We start from the raw sequence: 19,987 nt of genomic DNA on the forward strand, positions 1-19,987 counted from the left end.
GATGATTAGTGATGTTGAGCATCTTTTCATGTGCCTGTTGGCCATCTGTGTATTTTCTTTGGAAAAATGTCTATTCAGATCCTCTGCCCATTTTTTAATCAGATTTTTTGTTGTTGTTGTTATTGACTTGAATGAGTTCTTTATATATTTTGGATATTAACCCTTTATCAGATATATGATTTGCAAATATTTTCTCTCATTTCATAGGTTGCCTTTTCATTTTGTTGATGGTTTCCTTTGCTGTGCAGAAGCTTTTTAGTTTGATGTAGTCTCTCGTTTATTTTTGCTTTTGTTGCCTTTGCTTTTGGAGCCAGATCCAAAAATCATCACCAAGACCAAATTCAAGGACCTTACAGCCTATGTTTTTTTCCAGGAATTTTATGGTTTCAGATCTTACATTCAAGTCTCTAATCCATTTTGAGGTAATTTTTGTGTATAGTGTAAGATAGTGGTCTAGTTTCATCGTTTTGCATGTGACTGTCCAGTTTTCCCAACATTATTTATTGAAAAGACTGTTTTTTCCTCATTGTATATCCTTGCCTCCTTTGTTGTAAATTAATTGACCATGTATGTGTGGGCTTTTCTGGGCTCTCTATTCTGTTCCATTGATCTATGTGTCTGTTTTTATGCCAAAACTATACTTTTTGATTACTATAGCTTTGTAATATATAGTCATGCACCGTATAAAGAGGTTTCAGTCAATGACAGACCACATATACATCAGTGGTCCCATAAGATTAGTACCATATAGCCTAGGTGTGTAGTAATACCATCTAGGTTTGTGTAAGTATACTCTATGATGTTTGCACAACAACAAAGTAACCTAACGACACATTTCCCAGAATGTATCCCTGTCGTTAAGTGACCCATGACTGTAGTTTGAAATCAGGGAACATGATGACTCCAGCTTTGTTCTTCTTTCTCTAGATTGCTTTCACTATTTGGGGTCATTTGAGGTTCCATACTAATTTTAGTATTCTTTGTTCTACTTCTGTGAAAAATGCTATTGGAATTTTGATAGGGATTGCATTGAATCTGTACATTGCTTTGGGTAATATGGACATTTTAACAATATTAATTCCTTCAATCCATGAGCATGAAATCTTTCCATTTATTTGTGTCTTCTTCAATTTCATTTATCAATGTCTTAAAGTTTTCAACTTACAGGTTTTTCACCTCCTTGGTTAAATTTATTCCTAGGTATTTTATTCTTTTTGATGCAACTGTAAATTGAATTGTTTTCTTAATTTCTCTTTCTGATAGTTTATTGTTAGTGTACAGAAATGCAATTTTTGTATATTGATTTTGTACCCTGCAACTTTACTGAATTCATTTATTACTTCCAACAGTTTTTTGGTGGAGTCTTTAGGGTTTTCTATAAATAAAATCTTATCATCTGAAAATAATGACAGTTTTACTTCCTCTTTTCCAATTTGGATGCCTTTTATTTCTTTTTCTTGCCTAATTGCTCTGGCTAGGACTTCAAATACTATGTTGAATTAAAGTGGTAAGAGTGGGCATCCTTGTCTTCTTTCTTATCTTAGAGGAAAAGCTTTCAGCTTTTCACCATTGAGTATGATGTTAGCTGTGGGCTTGTCATATATGGCCTTTATTATGTTGAGGTACGTTCCCTTATGCCCACTGTGTTGAGAGTTTTTATAAATGGATGTTGAATTTTGTCAGATGCTTTTTCTGCATCTATTGAGATGATCACGTGATTTTTGTCCTTCATTTTGTTATGCTCAGAGCTCTTAAGTGCACTTGTGCCCTGCACAGCACAACAGCCATATACCTTGGTATAGACACACATTGCGGAACACACCAATGCCAAGCACAGCTCTAGGGCTGCTAACTCGAAATCCATACACTCTAGGATCCTGCTGCCTTTGTGTTATGAAGATACACCTAAATGCATAGAAAAGAGACCTCAGGCAAGCAAAATTACCTTCAAATAGCAACAGTTAACTGAAGAAGGACACAAAAGCCATTCCAAATAGCAGACATGAGTGTTGACTGGTAAGAGGTTGGTCAACTCTACTCCAACTGCCCATTGGATGGGAGGAGGGAAACTGTTTTCACCAAGATTGTGTCTCACAAATTATAAATTTATGTCATAGATAAGCTTCAAATAGAAATAATAACTGTCATTGTAGAATGCTTATTATATGCCAGGGTCTGTGCTAAATGCTTACAGGTATTACTTCAATCCTAGCTGTGAGGTTAATATCACTGTTATCCTCATTTTACAGATGTGGAAACTGATAAACACAATTATTACTTATTTTGCCCAAGGTTACAAAGGCAGTTTGGCATCTAAACCTTTGTTCTCAACCGTAGACCACATGTGGCAGGTTACAGAACAACAGCTTGGTGTGGTGGGGAAAGAGTCGACCATTATTGTGCACAGCGGGGATTTTTTAAAAAGCAAAACGAAACTTTTTTTAAGCATTAGAACACTTTGTTTGCTTGCTAATTTATTTATTTAGAGGCATGAGGATGGTAGACAAAAATCTCACCAAGAACATGATTTCATAAAACAGATCAAAGTATAGCTCTTCTGGCTGAAGCCAGGCAGAGGCTCTGGGCCCCTGCCCACTCTCACAGCCCCTCCTCCACCACACCCTGCTCCCGCCCTATATTCACTCAAAAAGGGAGTGATTTCACCTCTGTATTCCCTGGCCTCAATATTTGCAATCTTAAGTCCACTCCTTGCCCCCTTCTCACTTGAGGTAACCAAGAAGCTTCCCAGTCCAGTTATGAAGGACAGGGGCAAAACGTGGATGTGTCCTGGAAGAGAATGGCTCTGGGGATGCATAGCCTTTGAGAGATGGGGGGAATACTTTTAAGTATGATGAATTTTATTGAGCACCTAAAATTACAGTTAGTAGTTGAAAGAAATGGGGGTGAGGGAATTTGTTTAGAAAGTATTGTAATAGAGAATCCAGGTAGAACGTTGAATCTGAACACCTGGTATCTACCCATGTAAAAGTCTGGTCCAGCTTGGAATTGTGCGTAGGCATGATCATGTGCATAAAGCATTGATGGGTTGGCAATAGTCTAATCTAAAGCATTAATGGATTAGGTATGTTTTGGGGGAGTGAGCACAGTGGTAACCCAAGCACTAGTTCATGGAGTTCGCACACCACCTCTATGCCTGAAGACTTCAGTGCCCGAGGCTTGGGTTCCATACCAAACCACCATTCACAGCAGCACTCTCACGGAGGGACCTCAGGTAGATCTGCCCAAGGACCAAAGTGGCATGTAATGTGCCATCCAGAAGGCCTGTGGCTGCCATTCTGGGTTACTGACCTGGCAGGGTCAACCCTGAGGAAAGAGCAGCATAGCCGGACTCTTCCCCAGAGGCGCTGAACTTCCAGAGTGGCAGGAATCCAAGAGGCCACGTTGGTCCCTTTTATGTGGTCCATTAAATCAATGACTGGTTTGACCCATTTGGTGGTGGTGGCGGGAGGGTAGTTCTCACCTTTGAAAAAACACTTTAACACCTTACCCTTTAAATCACCTTTAGCGTTCTGGCAGATTTTCTTCCAGTCTTTTTTCCTTTGCTTTTTTTTTATATATATATAGCTGAATTCACAATATAAATTCATTTTGTGTCTTGTTTTTCTTCTACCTACCTATATCATAAGAATTTTCCCATATATTAATTACTTTTCATAAGTAACAAGTAATCTTGAACAAGGTAAGTAAATTTACCTGCACCTTGGTGACTTCATGTGTAGAACAGGCAATGGTTCTCTAATTTTAGCATGTAACAGTCACCTAGCAGGCTTTTTAAAACACGGATTGCTGGGCCCCACCTGCAGAATGTCTGATTCAGTAGGTCTGAATTTGGGCATTTGCATTCCCAACAAGTGCTCAGGAGATGCTGATGCTGCTAGTCAAGAAACCACAGTTGGAGAACCAAGAAACGAGGAGGTTGAGTTGTGGGATTTCCAAGGTCACTGGTGGTTTCAAAATCTAAGTTTCTGCATATTTTTCAAATTCTTAAAAAAAAAAAACCTCTTACAACACATGAGTTTCCTAAACTTTAACAAAACTCTATTTTTTTTTTTTTAGTACAAAAGAATGTCATCTACCATTTACAAGTAATTGTTTCCACTTGTAACTCATATGTGTTCCATACTTATTTCTCTTTGAAGTTACCTGGATTTTTGAAAGGATGTCTTTAAAGGACAGTCGGATTTATATCTAATACTTTATTGTTTTTTCTTTTCCTTTACATAGTTCCATATGTATTGAAGAGCTGTGCAGAATTTATAGAGACTCACGGCATCGTGGATGGAATTTATCGGCTCTCCGGAGTCACCTCAAACATACAACGGCTAAGGTAAGAAAAGAGTCGCTCCCAAAAGAATTCTCCCATGATCCTTCCTCTGTCCATACCTCTGTCCGCAGGTGCTGGGAGTATTAAAAACCTGAAGGGACTGAGGGAAGGGTGGCGGGACTGAAGATGAAGCATTGACGTTTTCAGATGCCTAACTCTCCTTACTCTAATCAGGAAGTTCTCTAGTCTGATGTAGTTCTTTCCAACAAAAGCTCCTGAGGATCTTGCACCAGATTTATCCTTCTTAGGTGGGTTTGATTTAACTCAAATTATTTAAATTACAAGTTAGGAAAACATGATTTATTATAACTCACTTGCCTACTCAAAGCTCAGTCAGATCCCTGTTAGTAGTGTTCAGAACATGGAGAGGGGTGTGAGTTTTCTTCTTGGCACATACTCAACATTTGATATTTCATCTGGTGGAGAAATCAGAAGTCAGCACTATTGAGCATTTCTCTGATGCTGGTATTTTTAAAATTATTGATAGGTGAACTATTTCCAATTTTGTGGATTTATCCTAAACATTTGGAAGAAATTTCTGTCACACTGAATTAAGAGGATAATAACCTTCACACAAAACACAGATATGAGTATGAATACAGTGTATATATGTTATATAGATATATATATATACTGTTCTACAACTAAAACAATAGTTTTATGTATTTTGCATATTGTTCTTTGAAACCAAAAAGAACATATTTTATTGTGTTATTTTTATATATTTATTATATGTTCTTCAGTTATAAATAAGTAGACTTTTAAAACAATAAAAACAGTCTTGTTATAAGATTAATATGTAAAATTTAATAGATTGTGCAGGTAATTCCTTTTTTGTCTTCTCCCTCCTATCTATTTGGTTTTCTGCCCCTGCTGCTCAATCTCAATTGTAATGAAATTACACCAAAGGAATAAGAATCCTTTTTATTCCTGGAGAAATGATGGCTGTTAAAAAATAATTGGCTCATTGCAGCCGTAGATTTTAGTGGATCTGTGTGCTTACATAATTTCATTAATTTTACTACTTTTTAGAGTTTCAACAGCAAATACTTTTTAGTAGTTTACTCTTAGCTCTGAAACATATTACACAGTAGTTGGAATCGTGGAAGGACACTTGAGTGACGGCCAATTCTTTTTCATTTATGGACTGACCTTTGCCTTGACAAAGGAAATTTGGGACTGAATAAATGAATAAGCTCTAGATTGTTCTTGTTCTGCCCTTTTAAAAAAACACATGCCTATGACTTTATGAGGCCATTGCATAGTTTTCTTTTCAAGGCCCCACTCAGTTCCTTTCAGGTTCTGTCAGCCTCAGGGATTTCCCTGCCCTTTATTAAAGGGGCAGAACCAGACTGCAGCAGAAGGGGAGCGAGCTGTTCTGAAATACTGGGAGTCCCGTTGACTTTGTCACTACTTGGTTGATCAAGTGAATATTCTCAAGAATCCTAACTTCTCTTCTATATTAAAGCTGAAATTTGTCTTTTTTTTTTTTAATTTTATTCATTTACTTATTTATTCCCCCAAAGCCCCAGTAGATAGTTGTATGTCATAGCTGCACATCCCTCTAGTTGCTGCATGTGGGACACGGCCTCAGCACTGCCAGAGAAGCGGTGCGTTGGTGCGCGCCGGGGATCCGCGCCCGGGATCCGAACCCGGGCCGCAAGCAGTGGAGAGCATGCACTCAACCGCTAAGCCACGGGGCCGGCCCTGAAATTTGTCATTTTTTAAAACACATTTTTAACTTGGAAGTATATATTATTTGAGGCAGGATATTCATGTAACCGTGTTAGGAAATGTTTTTTAATTAGAAACGAGGCCTGGAATCTGATGATGTTCCCAGACGCTCCACTATAGATTGTTTAAGAAGGTATTATAGGGCTCATCTATCCTGTAGGAGTCATTATCAGGCAGCCTAGAAGTTTCCATTCAGCATCAAAGAGATAGTTGATTCAAGTTCTCAAACCTTGGGTTTGAGTCTCCAGACAAAACAAGTCTGTTGACATGAATATATGGAGATGAGTGATAACAGTCTGACTCACCCTGGTTTTCGTCTTTCCAAGAAAGAGAATTTCATGTAAAACAATATTTTGGAAAAACTGAAATCACAACAGGCTTTTTGGCAAATTGTCTTCATACTTCCCCATTGTACATAAGTGAGACTGTGGACGTAATGCCATGAGAAATCCACTTGTAAATCAGCATTATGTCTTTCTAATCACAGCTGCTATTGCAGGGAAGATCCAGACCTGAAGTGGAAGTCTCCGTGGCTTCCTTGTGTCTAGGGTAGAAGGTCTTTTTGACTCAAGGTCAAAAATATAGTCAGAGCAGCAGTTTAGGGTCTTTTTACCCCTTAGCAGCCAAGCAGCTGCTGACGTGAACACACGTTCCTGGGATTGTTATGTCTCTGTCTGTGTTGTTTCAGGCAAGAGTTTGGCTCAGATCAATGTCCAGATCTGACAAGAGAAGTGTACCTCCAGGACATCCACTGTGTGGGCTCACTCTGCAAGCTCTACTTTAGAGAGCTGCCCAATCCCCTCCTGACTTATGAGCTCTATGAGAAATTCACGGTGAGTGTTTGGATTTCCATGATGGTTACTGGGTGGGACGCTTGGGTGGGCCAAGGAGAGTTTCAGTACTAAAATAACAAAAATAATACTCACCAGATAGTCAACATTCTCTTAGTGCGGTGGTGGAGGTAGGATGGTACGGTGAAGAAAGTAGGATAGTGGGACCATTTGCTAAATTTTCCCTTTTGTAAGTTTTTAGAATCATGTTTGTTTGTTTTAAGAGCTGAGCTAAATGATCTCCATGTTTATTTAACCAAGTGTCCCTCATTGTATAGGGAGGAAACTGAGAACCAGAGAGGTGAAGTGTGTGTGACTGGTGTGTGACTGGCCCAAGCTCACACAGCAGGACAGGAACCTGAGACTTCAATTGCTATACTCACTGCTAGTTCATTTTTATCAGGCTATTCCTTCTGTGTTTCTTTTAGGGGTTGGGGAAAGAGGTGAGTGGGCATAAAAGAGACAACAAACAGAAGACAAGAGAGAGGTCAGAGAGCTGGGAAGAGAAAAGGATCTGGTAAAGGCATCCAGGAGAGAGTACAGGATAGACCAATGAGCTGGGTTGGCGAAGGATGAATGGGCAAGAGCAAAACACCTAAATAGCAGCTGCATGGTCACCAAATAGGGCACCCATAGGTAAAGAGGAAGGAGAATAAATGCTTAAAAGACATCTGTAGAGATAGCATTAAAAATAGGTCTTGAACATTGGGCTGCATGAGTGGAGGTCCAAAGTAGGTGGAGAGTTGAGTTTAACCAAGGTTGAGGTTCAGCTGGCAAAAGAGGGACGAGGGAGATAAGGATGTATGCGAGAAAATGATGGAAATAATTGACCATGGAATTTTACATGGATAAGAAAGGAAATGAGGGCATAAGGCAGGTAAGTAACAGTAAAAAAGTAGATCAATGGAGTGTTCATGCCAGTGAGGTCGATAGTGTTGGAGTGGGGTGGTCAGAGGGTATGTTTGAAGTTAAGATCATGGAGGGGTTGCAATTATTGGTGAGGACCAGATCTAGGCTCTAACCATGGGAAGGAATCTTTCTCATGGCTCCTGTAATAAACTTATTTTGACCATATAAAAGGTCCTTCAACTTGAAATGATATAGGGATAAGTGAATGCTACTTTTAAAAAATTGGGCTTGATGGGGCTGGCATAGTGGTTAGGTTCACACGCTCTGCTTCGGTGGCCCGGGGTTCACGGGTTTGGATCCCAGGTGCAGACCTATGCACCACTTGTTGAGCCATGTTGTGGCAGGCATCCCACATATAAAAAGTGGAGGAAGATGGGCACAGATGTTAGCTCAGGGCTAATCTTCCTCACCAAAAAAAATTGGGCTTGGGCCATTAAAAATATATTTAAGAGTTTTCGGTGATACAAGAAAATACTCATAATGATAATTGGAAAAAACTGATACACAATTGTATACTGACATGATTAAAAAGAAAGACGTTCAAAAGATTAACAGCCATTTATTTCAATGATGCAATTATAGATAATTTTCCCTGCTTCTTTAACTTTCAAAATCTTACCCACTAAAAATACATTAGTTTTTAATGAAAAAAATTGGGGCCAAAATGCACAAAAAACTTGGGCATAAATGTTGACCACTAGAGAAACCAACATATACCAGCTGATGTGGAGGTGTCAGTGATTACCCCTTGAGATCTACGGCAGAAGGCAAATGAGCCTTCACTCTGAGTGGCTAACGCATAAATAATGGCAGCCTCTGACCGTGGAACCACAAAGGAGTCTTTTCAGGGGACCAGGAGGAAAGCTTGTGGGCCTCAGGTGGGTCTGCCAGATTATAATCACTGTCACCATATATGAGTATTTCCTTATTTTAAACGCAATCAGACTCAATAAAAGACAATTTGGAAAATGGAGGAAAGTAGAAAGGAACACTGGGTCTCTCCTCTTCAAGACCAAAGATAATTACAGTTAACATGTGGGTATTTCCTTTAGTCTTTTATTTTTCACATAGTGTTTTTGTTGCATTTTGTTTTTCCAAATAACGATAAAATTTTATTGCAAAAATTAAAGCAATACACATAAGTATAAAGGAGAAAATATAAATCACCTGAAATCTCACACCCCAGCATATCTGCTATTAACGTTTTAAGGGACATCCTTCCAGATCTCTCTCTCTCTTTCTCTTTGTCTCTCTCTCTCTCAAACTCTCTCTCAATGTCTCTCTCTCCCCAGTTTCACTGCTCAGTACTATATATTGCTGTTTTGGAACATTTTTAATTCAACAATATGACTATTTCCCCATGTTAACAAATATAGAGAGACGCTATGTTTACAGAATATTCTCGCATAGGTGCCATGATTTCTGAAACCAGTTTCCTACTGATGCACATTTGGAATTTTTGTTTCTCAACACTCTGCTTTCATAAACAACATTATAATAAACATTTGTGTACATGTGTCTTTATACTTTTGTCCATTTATATACTTAGGAAAAAAATTATAGAAGTTGATTTACTGAGTAAAGAGTTCTTATTTAAAACTTTGTTACCTGCAGCCTCACCAACACTGGGTATTTTCAATTTGGTAAATTATTTGCCAATTTGAATCAACCAAAAATATATCTTATTGTTATTTTAATCTGTGCTTAAGACTTTATTATTTGTTTTTTGCTTAGTTGTAATCCTCTTATCAGTACAATAGTATCATCTTTGAATATGACAGAATAGAATATCATCATGATAAAGAACCGAATGAGTCGAATTTATTTTAACTAAATTTCAGTATACGGGGGGTAGATAGGAATTTTTATCTAGAAACTTCAGATATATATTTCTTCATAGATCTTGTTTACAGTCTCAGAACAAAACCCGTATTTATCTCTCCCCTCTCCTGATCGCTGACTTTGCTAATCATTCTATTCTCCCACAGCAACAGGAAAATACCAAAGTGATGTTATCATCAACTTGTCATCAAACTTCAAGGAAATCTGACATTGTATTCAAACACAGTTTATTAACACTAATAAATAAAATAAGTATGTTTTGTTGTGACAACTGATTTCTACATAGGTAGACCTAGTATAGCTAACTATGTTGAAGAATTTACCATTGAATAGATTTCTTTGATCACAATAATGAATTATGATAATATAAGCAAACCTTCTTCAGGGACATGGAAATAGCTCTCTTACATTGTCACACATTCTTACAATGATTTATTTAAACCCACTTGCACAGCTGAAGTAGAATAATATCTCAATGGAATAATAGAATTATCAAAATATTATTGGAATATTATTAATGATAATAACTGTCATTTATTGAGTGCTTACTATATGATAAACTTATTAAAAATATTATTTCATTTAATCCTCAAAATAACTCTAGTAGGTTTCATTTTCTTTTTTATAGATGAGTGAGTTGAGGCTCAGAGAGACTCTCGCCTGGGCTTGTATAGCCGGTAAATAGAATTAGAGAATTGAAATTCTGCTCAGAACTACCACACTATTTTAAAATAGAGTTAACAGCTCTTAAATAGGCTCAGGTATTAAATAACTTGGTATAAGATAAAGAAAGCATCCCAAACTAGGGAAGGAACAATTCAATAAACAGTGTTAGGAAAATTGGCTCATTATTCGGGGGGGTGGGGAGGGAGTCGAGTTACATCCTTACCCACCAGCAGATTTCAGGATGGAGAAGGGCTTTCTAACAATAAAAGCAAAGGAAAAAAATCACCAAAGACAAATTTAACAAACTAAACTACATGTAAATTATATTTTCTATATAAAAAAATACATTAACAAAATTAAAAGGCAAATAACCAGCTACAAAAAACATTAACAATAAAGATGACAGGAGATTAATACCCTTTCATTATATAGAACTCCTACCTATCAATAAAAAGAAAAAAAACACACAACACCCCGTGAAACAAATGAGCGAAGAACCTCAAAAGACAATTCATAGGAAAAGAAATGTAATTATTTAAAAATTATAGAGCCAGCCCTGATGGTCTAGTGGTTCAAGTTGGGCGTTCTTGCTGCTTTGGTGGCCCGGTTTCAGTTCCCAGTCTTGCAACCACACCGCCTGCCTGTCAGTTGCCATGCTGTGGTGGCAGCTCACATAGAAGAACTAGAACGACTTAAACTAGAATATACAACCATGGACTGGGGCTTTGGGGAGGAAAAAAAAAAAAGAGGAAGATTGGCAACAGATGTTAGCTCAGAGCGAATCTTCCTCAGCAAAAAAAATAAATACATAAAAATTATAAATGTATTAGAATAATATATTTCCATATTAAAGAAATAATTTTGGGGGGCCGGCCCTGTGGCATAGTGGTTAAGTGCGTGCACTCCGATGCTGGTGGCCCGGGTTTTGATCCCGGGTGTGCACTGATGCACCACTTATCAGGCCATGCTGTGGCAGCGTCCCACATAAAGTGGAGGAAGATCGACTGGATGTTAGCTCAGGGCTAGTATTCCTCAGCAAAAAGAGGAGGATTGGCATGGATGTTAGCTCAGAGCTGATCTTCCTCACAAAAAAAAAAAAGAAAGAATTTTTTAATGTTACTATTTCATGCTGGTGAGCTTGTGGTGAGACTGGCTCTTTTATAGTTTTCTTTTCTTTCTTTTTTTTTTTTTTTGAGGAAGATTGGCCCTGAGCTAACATCTGTTGCCAATCTTCCTCCTTTTTTCCTTTTTTTCCCCAAAGCCCCAGTAGATAGTTGTATGTCATAGTTGTACATCCTTCTAGTTGCTCAATGTGGAACACCTCCTCAGCATGACTTGATGAGCAGTACGTAGGTCCACGCCCAGGATCCAAACCAGCTGAAGCAGAGTGCACGAACTTAACTGTAAAGCTACTCGGCCGGCCCCATCTTTTATAGTCTTCTATGGGAAGTATAAATTGGCTGGACATCCCAGAAAGTCATTTGAAATTACTATCAAGAGTCCTAAATGCTCATATTCTTTAACATAATAGTATCTCTATTTCTAGGATTTCATGCTAAGATAATAATCAGATGTGCACAGAAATAATTGATCTACAAGTATTTCATTGCAATATTATCGATAATATCAAAATTTTGGGAGTATCTACGTGTCTAACAAGGGATAGGTTAAATAAATGATAAATCTGTTGTTTTCAATCCTGTGTAGCCATGAAAGTCACGTTTTTGAAGAGTATTTACTGGCCACGATATAAAGTTAAATGGAAAAAAGTATATGCAACTACATAGGAAATGATGCCAGTGTTCATATGTGGTGCTGGGAACCCTGGGCAGATAGCTTCTTATGCTTCACGTGTGAGTAGGTTAATAGTGGTTATGTCTGGGTGGTCGGATAGCAGGTGATTTTTATTTGCTTCAGATTTCTTTTTTTTTTTCTTTTTTTTGCTGAGGAAGAGTAGCCCTGAGCTAACATCTGTTGCCATTCTTCCTTGTTTTTTTTTGCTTGAGGAAGATTAGCCCTGAGCTAACATCTGTGCCAATCTTCCTCTACTTTATATGTGGGTCACCGCCACAGCATGGCTGATGAGCAGTGTAGGTCCACGCCAGGGATCCAAACCTGCAAACCCGGGCCGCCAAAGCAGACCGCACCAAACTTCACCGCTACACCACGGGGCCGGCCCCAGATTTCGTATTTTAATTTTGAGTACATGCATTAGTTTCATGTGGCTGCTGTAACAAATTACCACAAACTTGGTGGCGTAAACAACGGAAATTTATTCTCTCACAGTTCTAGAGTCCAAAAGTCTGAAATCACTTTCGCTGGGCTGAAATCAAGGGTGCTCCTTCCAGAGGCTCTAGGGGAAAACCCATGTCTTGCCTCTTCCAGCTTCTGGTGGCTGCTGGCATTCCTTGGATTGTGGCCGCATCTCTCTCATTTCTGCTTCTGTGGTCACATTGCCTTCTTCTCTTCTGTCTGTGTCAAATCTCCTTCTGCCTCCCTCTTTTAAGGATACTTGTGACCGAATTTAGGGCCCACCAGGATAATCTCCTCATCTCAAAATCCTAAATTTAATCACATCTGCAAAGACTCTTTTTCCAAATAATGTAACATTTACAGGTTCTTGGGATGAGGACCCGCTATCTTTGGGAGCACTTATTTAACATACTGTATTACATTTTATTTTTGTCAGGGAAAAAAGTTCATTTTAGGAAAAATTCCATTTTGGTCAGCTAAAATTATTATACCCAAGATAGAGAAAAGTTGCTGATTTGGGATTTTTAAAGAAGGCAGTTTAGCGAGGTGTTAAATTTTTTCTTTTTAAGATCTACCTCAGAGTATTCTTTTTTTTTTTTTTTTTTTTTGCTGGTAAAGATTCACCCTAAGCTAACATCTGTTGCCAATCTTCCTCTCTTTCTTTTGTTTTGTTTTGTCTTTTTCCTCCCCAAAGCCCCAGTACATAGTTGTATATTCTAGTTGTAAGTCATTCTAGTTCTTGTATGTGAGCTGCCACTACAGCATGGCTACTGACAGAGGAGTGGTGTGGTTCACTCCCGGGAACTGAACCCAGGCTGCCAAAGCGGAGCGTGCAGAACTTTTAACCACTAGGGCTGGTTCTAAAGTTAAATTTTATATTGAATTTATGTTGAAATCATCTCCTTGTGTATCAGTCTCCCTCATTAAATTATAAGCTCCTGAGGACAGGAACTGTGTTTATTTTATTCATTATTTTGTTTCCTTTCCCTGCTCTCCAGCTACTGGAAAATGTGTGACTATTACCTAGTAGACGTCTGCTGACAGGTTGTTGACCCACACACATCACTGGAAATGTCACTTGGGGTGGATTACTAGTGCATGGCAACAGGCTGGCTGTGATCCCAAGATGACCACAGAGGAGGGCAGCAGCCAACTGTTCTGGTTTGCCAGAGATGCCCCCGGTTTTAACACTGAAAGTCCTGTGTCCTGGGAAACCCCCCATCTCAGACAAACCAGGATGATTGGTCACTCTGCCAGGATCCCAAGGTTGAGGGGACTTGCCTCAGCGATGCTGTTGTTCCCCATGATGGGGAATACTCGGGGGGTACTGTCCTGGAATTATGGCCAGAACGTGGCTGTTTGGCATTTTAAAACAGAAGGGAAAACATGGACTCGTTCACTTACTCATTTCATTCAACAAAGGTCTGTTGGGCACTGTGTTAGGAAAACTCAGTCTTTCCCTCCAGTTCTGTCTCCTCTGCTACTCACACAGAACACCATACGCACAACACTTCTGACACCAGATGTGTGGGGGTTTTCTTACACCACACAATTCTCTGTGACGACAACTGGGGGTCCTAGAATTTAACTCAGTTCTGACACTATCTACCTTGAGATTGCATCAGATCCCACAGGTTAAGGGCTCAGTCCCGAAAGACTGCCCCCACCCCACTTCAGATGCCCATCATAAGCAGTAGGTCCCCAGATTACCCACAACTTCTGTTGACTTGGCTACAAATCGGAAGTTTCCATGACCTCCTACTCCTTTGAGCGCCTCACAGAACTCAGGGAAACACTTACTTACGTCTATCAGTTAACAGCCAGGTGAAGAGATACCAGCTAGCCAGAGAGGGCAAGGTCTGGGAGGGTCCCGAGCGCAGGAGCTTCTGTCGCCGTGGAGTTAGAGTGTGTCACCCTCCCAGTATGGACGCGTTCACCCACCTGGAAGCTCTCTGAACCTCACAATTTTGGGATTTATGGAGGATTCATCACGTGGGCGTGATCGATCATTAACTCCATTTCCAGCCCTTCTCCTTTCTCAAGAGAATGGGGAGAGGGGGCTGAAAATTTCAAGCTTCTCATTAGAACTTAGCCAGCCCTGGTGCTCTAGTGGCTGAGATTCGGTGCTCTCACTGCCACGGCCTGGGTTTGTTTCCTGGTCAGGGAACCACACCACCCATCTGTCATCCTGTGGAGTGGAGTCACAGTCGACTCCACGGCACTAACAACAGTCATGACTTGGTCTTTCTGGTGACCAGCCTTCATCCAGGAGCCCACCGAGTTGCCTCATTAGAACAAAGACACTCCTATCATCCAGGAAATTACAAGGGTTTCAGGAGCCCTGTTGTGCTAGGAACCGGGGGCAGAGACTAATGTCTGTTTTCTATCATCTCAGGCACCTACTGTGTAGACCTGGCAGGCACAGTTTTAGGTGCTAGGGATTTAATGGAGAGCAAGACAGATAAAATCCTTGCTTTCATGGAACTTACATTTTAATGAAGGAGATAGATAGTAAACAAATTTAAAGCATAACTCTATAATGAGAACTGTTGATAAGTACTATGAAGAAAATGAATGCAGGGTACAGGGAAGAGGATGATGGGAACCACTGTTTTTGGTAGGATAATCAGAGGTCTCTCTCTGTGAGGCAATATCTGAGCAGAGACAAGGGTGAAGTGAGGGAACAAATTGTGCAAACATCTGGGGGAAGAGGGTGCCAAGAAGAAACAGCAGGTGCAAAGGCCCTGATGGAGGACACGCCGAGCTTGCTTGAGGGAATATGCAGAGGCCAGCATGGCCGGCGCAGGGCAAGCAAGGAGGAAAGTGATGGGAGACGGGGAATTGGCAGATGGGCCTGGTCTCGTAGTCGTGCTTGTTTCCACGGGTGTGACAGAGACCGATGGGTATAAAGACTGTCTGGAAGGACACAAAGTGGTTGCCTCTGGAGGCTGAGGGCCTCCAGTTGGAAGGAAGACTAACTTTCCTCTGTGTATTCCTTTGAATGCTTTGCATTTTAAAAATCATGTGCATGAATTACTTTTTAGCTTAACGTAATAGAAATGGATTTATAATAATTTTTAAATAATTAATACAAAATAAAGGGCAAAAACTGAGTGGCAGCTGGGTGCAGAAGGAAGGGAGAGCCATGGGTTGTTTGTGCACCCTGGTGACAGGGCTGCCAGCAGGACTTGAGCTGCGGGGTGGGAGGGGAGGAGCAGGCAGTGGTGTTTGGGCAACAGAGAAAACAAGAATGAGGGGCATTTGCCAGAGTCCTCAAAGGGCAGGAAGCTGGGCTTATTGATACTGATTGGAAGAGAACAAATAGTCACAGACTCATCCTAGATCTTTTAAGATTTAACCATTAGCCAGATTGGCTTGGCTAATGTTGAGTGAAATTCTGTTTCAGGCAAAAAATTGGAATGGGCAAAGTTTCAACTCCCCTCCCCCAATTCCCCAATGATGCGTTCCACCATCCTGATGAGGAAAGAGACAGAGAGCTAAAAATAAGTTTGCAGTGACCGGACCCCTCCAGGAGAAAAACGGGGATCTAGAGAGCTTCTGACTAGGATTGGGGTGCCATGGGGAGAGGCTGTGAATAATGAAATAAATGCCAATCCCAAATGGGGCCTGCAGGCATCCCGGGCGATCCCGTCGCCTCTCAGCACAAAGACGACTCACAGCTTCCTAAAATATTAAAGGAACTTTCCATGAGGGCTGTTAAATCGACCTACACCTTTATTCCTCAAACACATTTCTAGAAAGGGCAGCGAGGGTGGGTGGGTGGGGTGCTGTGCAAACCTTTTTGCGGAGGGAGGTAGAGAGGCCTCGCACCCCTCCCCCTTTGCAGGCTAGTATGTGGGAGGGTCCACCCCACATTCCACGGCTTCTCCTTCCCCTGGAGCTGCTCTCACTCAGCTCCCCTGATGAGGCTCTCCCCGCCTTGGGAGTCCGGGTCCTCTCCACAAATCTGTTTTCTAGATGACAGTTCCCAGGAAGAGAGCAGAAGTGTCAGGGTGCTTACTCCAGGCCCCATTCTTGTCCCCGCCCCTCTATCCTGCGTATCTCAAGAAGAGAGGCGGGCGCCAGAGATCTCACTTAGGCTGGCTCTGTTCTCAGGCTTGCAAACCCACTAGAAGATTGGGACACCTGTGACTGTGACCCTCCTAGTCCTGCCTTTCTCCCCACTTCTGCTTAGGAAACAAAATCTCAAGTTTTCCCGTGTAGAGAGTTTTGGTTGTCTTTAGAAATAGTTGGCTTCTGTGTATGTTTTACTTCAATTAATAAAAAAAGGAAAAACAGAAAAAAACTTGGCATGGTGTCCACTTAGGGACATAGAGTAAATATAGTCATTTAACCAATCCAGAGGGAGCACCTACTGTGTGCCAGGTACCATTCTAGGCCCTGGGACTCATCCCATCCCCGCACTTACAGAGCTCACATCTAGCGAGGGAGTCAGACAGTAAGCAATAAACTTAATAGATAAGTACACTATCTAGTATAAGTAATGGTGGTCAGTGCTGGGGAAACAAACAGAGACAAGTGAGGGGGTTTGGGAGCTGCAGGCTGGGGCAGCGCCTTGGAGTTCTCCTTGAAGTTAGAACAGACACAGCATGTGCGGCCTGCAGCAGGGCCTGGCACACAGCAAAGTTAACTTCCTTCCACTTTTCTTCGCCTAAAAATTCTCGTCACTGAGAGTTGAACTTCAGCCTTTTCATACAAGCAAGAAATGACAGCTAAAGACCGAACAGAAATGAACAATACAAGAAAACCACACCACAGCTAGAATCTTATTTTGGGTTGTATTGCTGGGGGCAGTATTTACCAAATTAAAGAGTCTATTTTCTGATTATACTTTTCATTATATACAAATGTAAAGCAAGTTTCCAGCACCGGGAGGAAAGACAAGACTGTGGAAGTCACATATGCCTGTGAATTCAGGATCATAAGGATTGAACTGAGCTCAGGAGCCCCGTTTAAAGTGTTTCTTGGTCTGGGTGGGGTTACATGGGTATAGGCGTATGAAAGAACTCATGCAGCTCTAGCTTAAGATTTGTACATTTTAAATATATTTAAACTATATCTCGATAAAAAAAGGAAGATGTATTCCCATTGACCTTGAATTTAAGAAGTACCGCTCCCATGGTGGCAGTTCTCAAGCACTCAGCCCCTGCACTGGGAGGGGCCCCTGGGCATGAGCGGGACAGATTCTCAGGACAGGGCGCAGGGGACTCTGCCCAGGAATGCCTGCGTTGTGCAGAAGCCCCAGGAAGCCTGTGATCACACTGCCTTTACTGACGTCCTTCCCTCTCCTTGAGGGCTCTGAGCTGAGGGGGGAACAAAATTCCCACACAGGAAACAACCAGAGAGCGAGTCAGGGCAAGGCCACCAGGTCTCAGGGACAAAGCTCTTATCCTGCTGAGAAGGCACGTCTTCCCGCTTCCCGGCATCTGTGACAGGCAGCCGCTGAGTGGCGAGGTCATGGCATAGTCTCAGGCTGTGGGGAGTGGCTGTTGGCACCCAAGAAGACGGCTGGCTGAGTGAAGATGGAGCCACCCTGTCATCTCCATCTCACAGTCTCCCTCTGCCTCTGTCTCTTTATCTCTCCCACTGCGAGTCTCCGTGACTCTCTGCCACATGGACACACCCAAGATACTACACCTTCTTTACTGGATACCTGACAACCATCTGAGGATGCACAGAGACCTCAGCAATCCACACGTCCCGTGTGCACACATTATTAGACACTTCACATTATGAACCCTCAGAGATTTTGGTTGTTTTGACTAGAAAAGCATGCCTCGTGGGAAGCTGATCTCTAGGTGTGGTTGAGAGGCTGGAGTATGAGGGGCCTAAATAACACCCGCAGACACAGGCGGGTGCCCACCCTCTCCACCACTCACTGGGCTGCTTCATGTTCTTCCCCGCAGGAGGCAGTGTCGCATTGCCCGGAAGAAGGCCAATTGGCCCGAATCCAAAATGTTATCCAGGAGCTTCCCCCGTCCCATTATAGGTAAGAATCCTTGGTAAATGAAGTTTGTAGCCTCTCAATGTGAGGTAACACTGAAGAGGCCGGCTGGCATCATAAAAGGGAGCAAATTCAGTGGACAGTGGCTTTCCTGGGGCAATTTGAGGTGAGTGAATGGTCCGTTTTATCAGAATGAGTTGGTGCCTGACCAGGGACATTGGTGGGAACGGGCAGCCCGTGTCCAGGTCACCCCTCAGGGTTCCACAGGAAGTCATTCCTATCACACAAGCCAGCCTCACGGTGACACCCTAGGTTCTTACCCAGATTCATAGCACATCTAAATCTGTGGAAACCAGGATGGCTTTGAAACAGAGTTTGATCGTGGCTCTTGAGCATTTGGCTGACTGATGCCTCTATTTGCTCATCAGTACCGTGCCTTACATCATCCCATCCTTTCATTTCCTTCTCACACTTTAGCCCCTAATTTTACCACCTTTCCCAGTGTTCTCTATGCCTGCCCATCTTTCACAAGGGGCAGACTTTGGTATGGTATAAGAAAGCACTTCCTAGCAATAATAGGTGTTATTCATCCATGAAATGAGCTCCCTAACAAGTACCATGTTACCTGTAGCTAGAAGAATTACAGAAAGAGCCAGGATAAGAGCTGGTTTCAAGACAGTGTGGAGGCCTTTCTGCCCTGGGTGAAAGGAGGAACGGGGAGCCACTAAGAAACCAGGCTCTGGGGTGCTGTGACTCCCCACTTCTGTCTCTGGCTGGTGCTCCGAGGGCCTCGACTGACTTCTGACAAGACTGTCTCCCTTTCCCACCCCGGACCAGCATGCCTAGCGCCTAGAAAATTACTTCCATCAATCTTGATATCTTCCTGATATTCCTCCAAAGTTCATAAAATAGAAATATTTAGAGTCTCTTAAATCCAAACTTAGAAATTATCTCCAGATGTCAGGCTTCACACAGGCACTGAAGTTTCTTACTTTGTAAAAAAAAAAAAAAAAAATGCACCATTACAGGACCTTGGAATACCTGATTCGACACCTGGCCCACATCGCTTCCTTCAGCAGCAAGACCAACATGCACGCCAGGAACCTGGCCCTGGTGTGGGCGCCAAACCTCCTCAGGTAACCACCCCACCTTCACCTTCTCACCACCCCAGTGGGCTCAAAGCAGCCGCCTGATTGAAATAGAGACTGGATTCTTCAGAATTGAAGCCCCTTGAAGACAAACCTGTAGCTAAGTGGTCACTTGTAGCACATATGAATTAAAGGTGATTTTCAAAGCCTTCGCTCTTTGCCTGCCAACCTAGAAATTCTGGGTTCCAAAGGTGTTTTCTGGCTACAAGCAGGATGTGACTGAAGTTATGGGTCTGTATGTTATAATTTCTTGAAAAGGCCTTTCTTGTCTTTGGGGCTCATTGTCTTTTGTCGG

General features: G+C 41.7%; 1 protein-coding gene across 3 annotated transcripts in view; it reads left to right on the forward strand.

The window, feature by feature from the left end:
- The window catches only part of ARHGAP31 (Rho GTPase activating protein 31), a 113,082-nt gene that overhangs the window by 59,470 nt on the left and 33,625 nt on the right, over positions 1 to 19,987 (forward strand). Inside the window, exons 2-5 of one of the 3 annotated variants that reach the window (XM_004436546.3) lie at positions 4,246 to 4,348; positions 6,768 to 6,912; positions 18,507 to 18,589; positions 19,573 to 19,680. In XM_004436546.3, coding sequence (XP_004436603.1) covers positions 4,246 to 4,348; positions 6,768 to 6,912; positions 18,507 to 18,589; positions 19,573 to 19,680 — 439 coding nt within the window. The other 2 variants (XM_087439647.1, XM_087439646.1) reach the window with 2 other exon arrangements.

The sequence above is a fragment of the Ceratotherium simum genome, chromosome 15 (assembly GCF_057802395.1).
Source record: "Ceratotherium simum simum isolate JZ-2026a chromosome 15, ASM5780239v1, whole genome shotgun sequence".
NCBI lineage: Eukaryota > Metazoa > Chordata > Mammalia > Perissodactyla > Rhinocerotidae > Ceratotherium > Ceratotherium simum.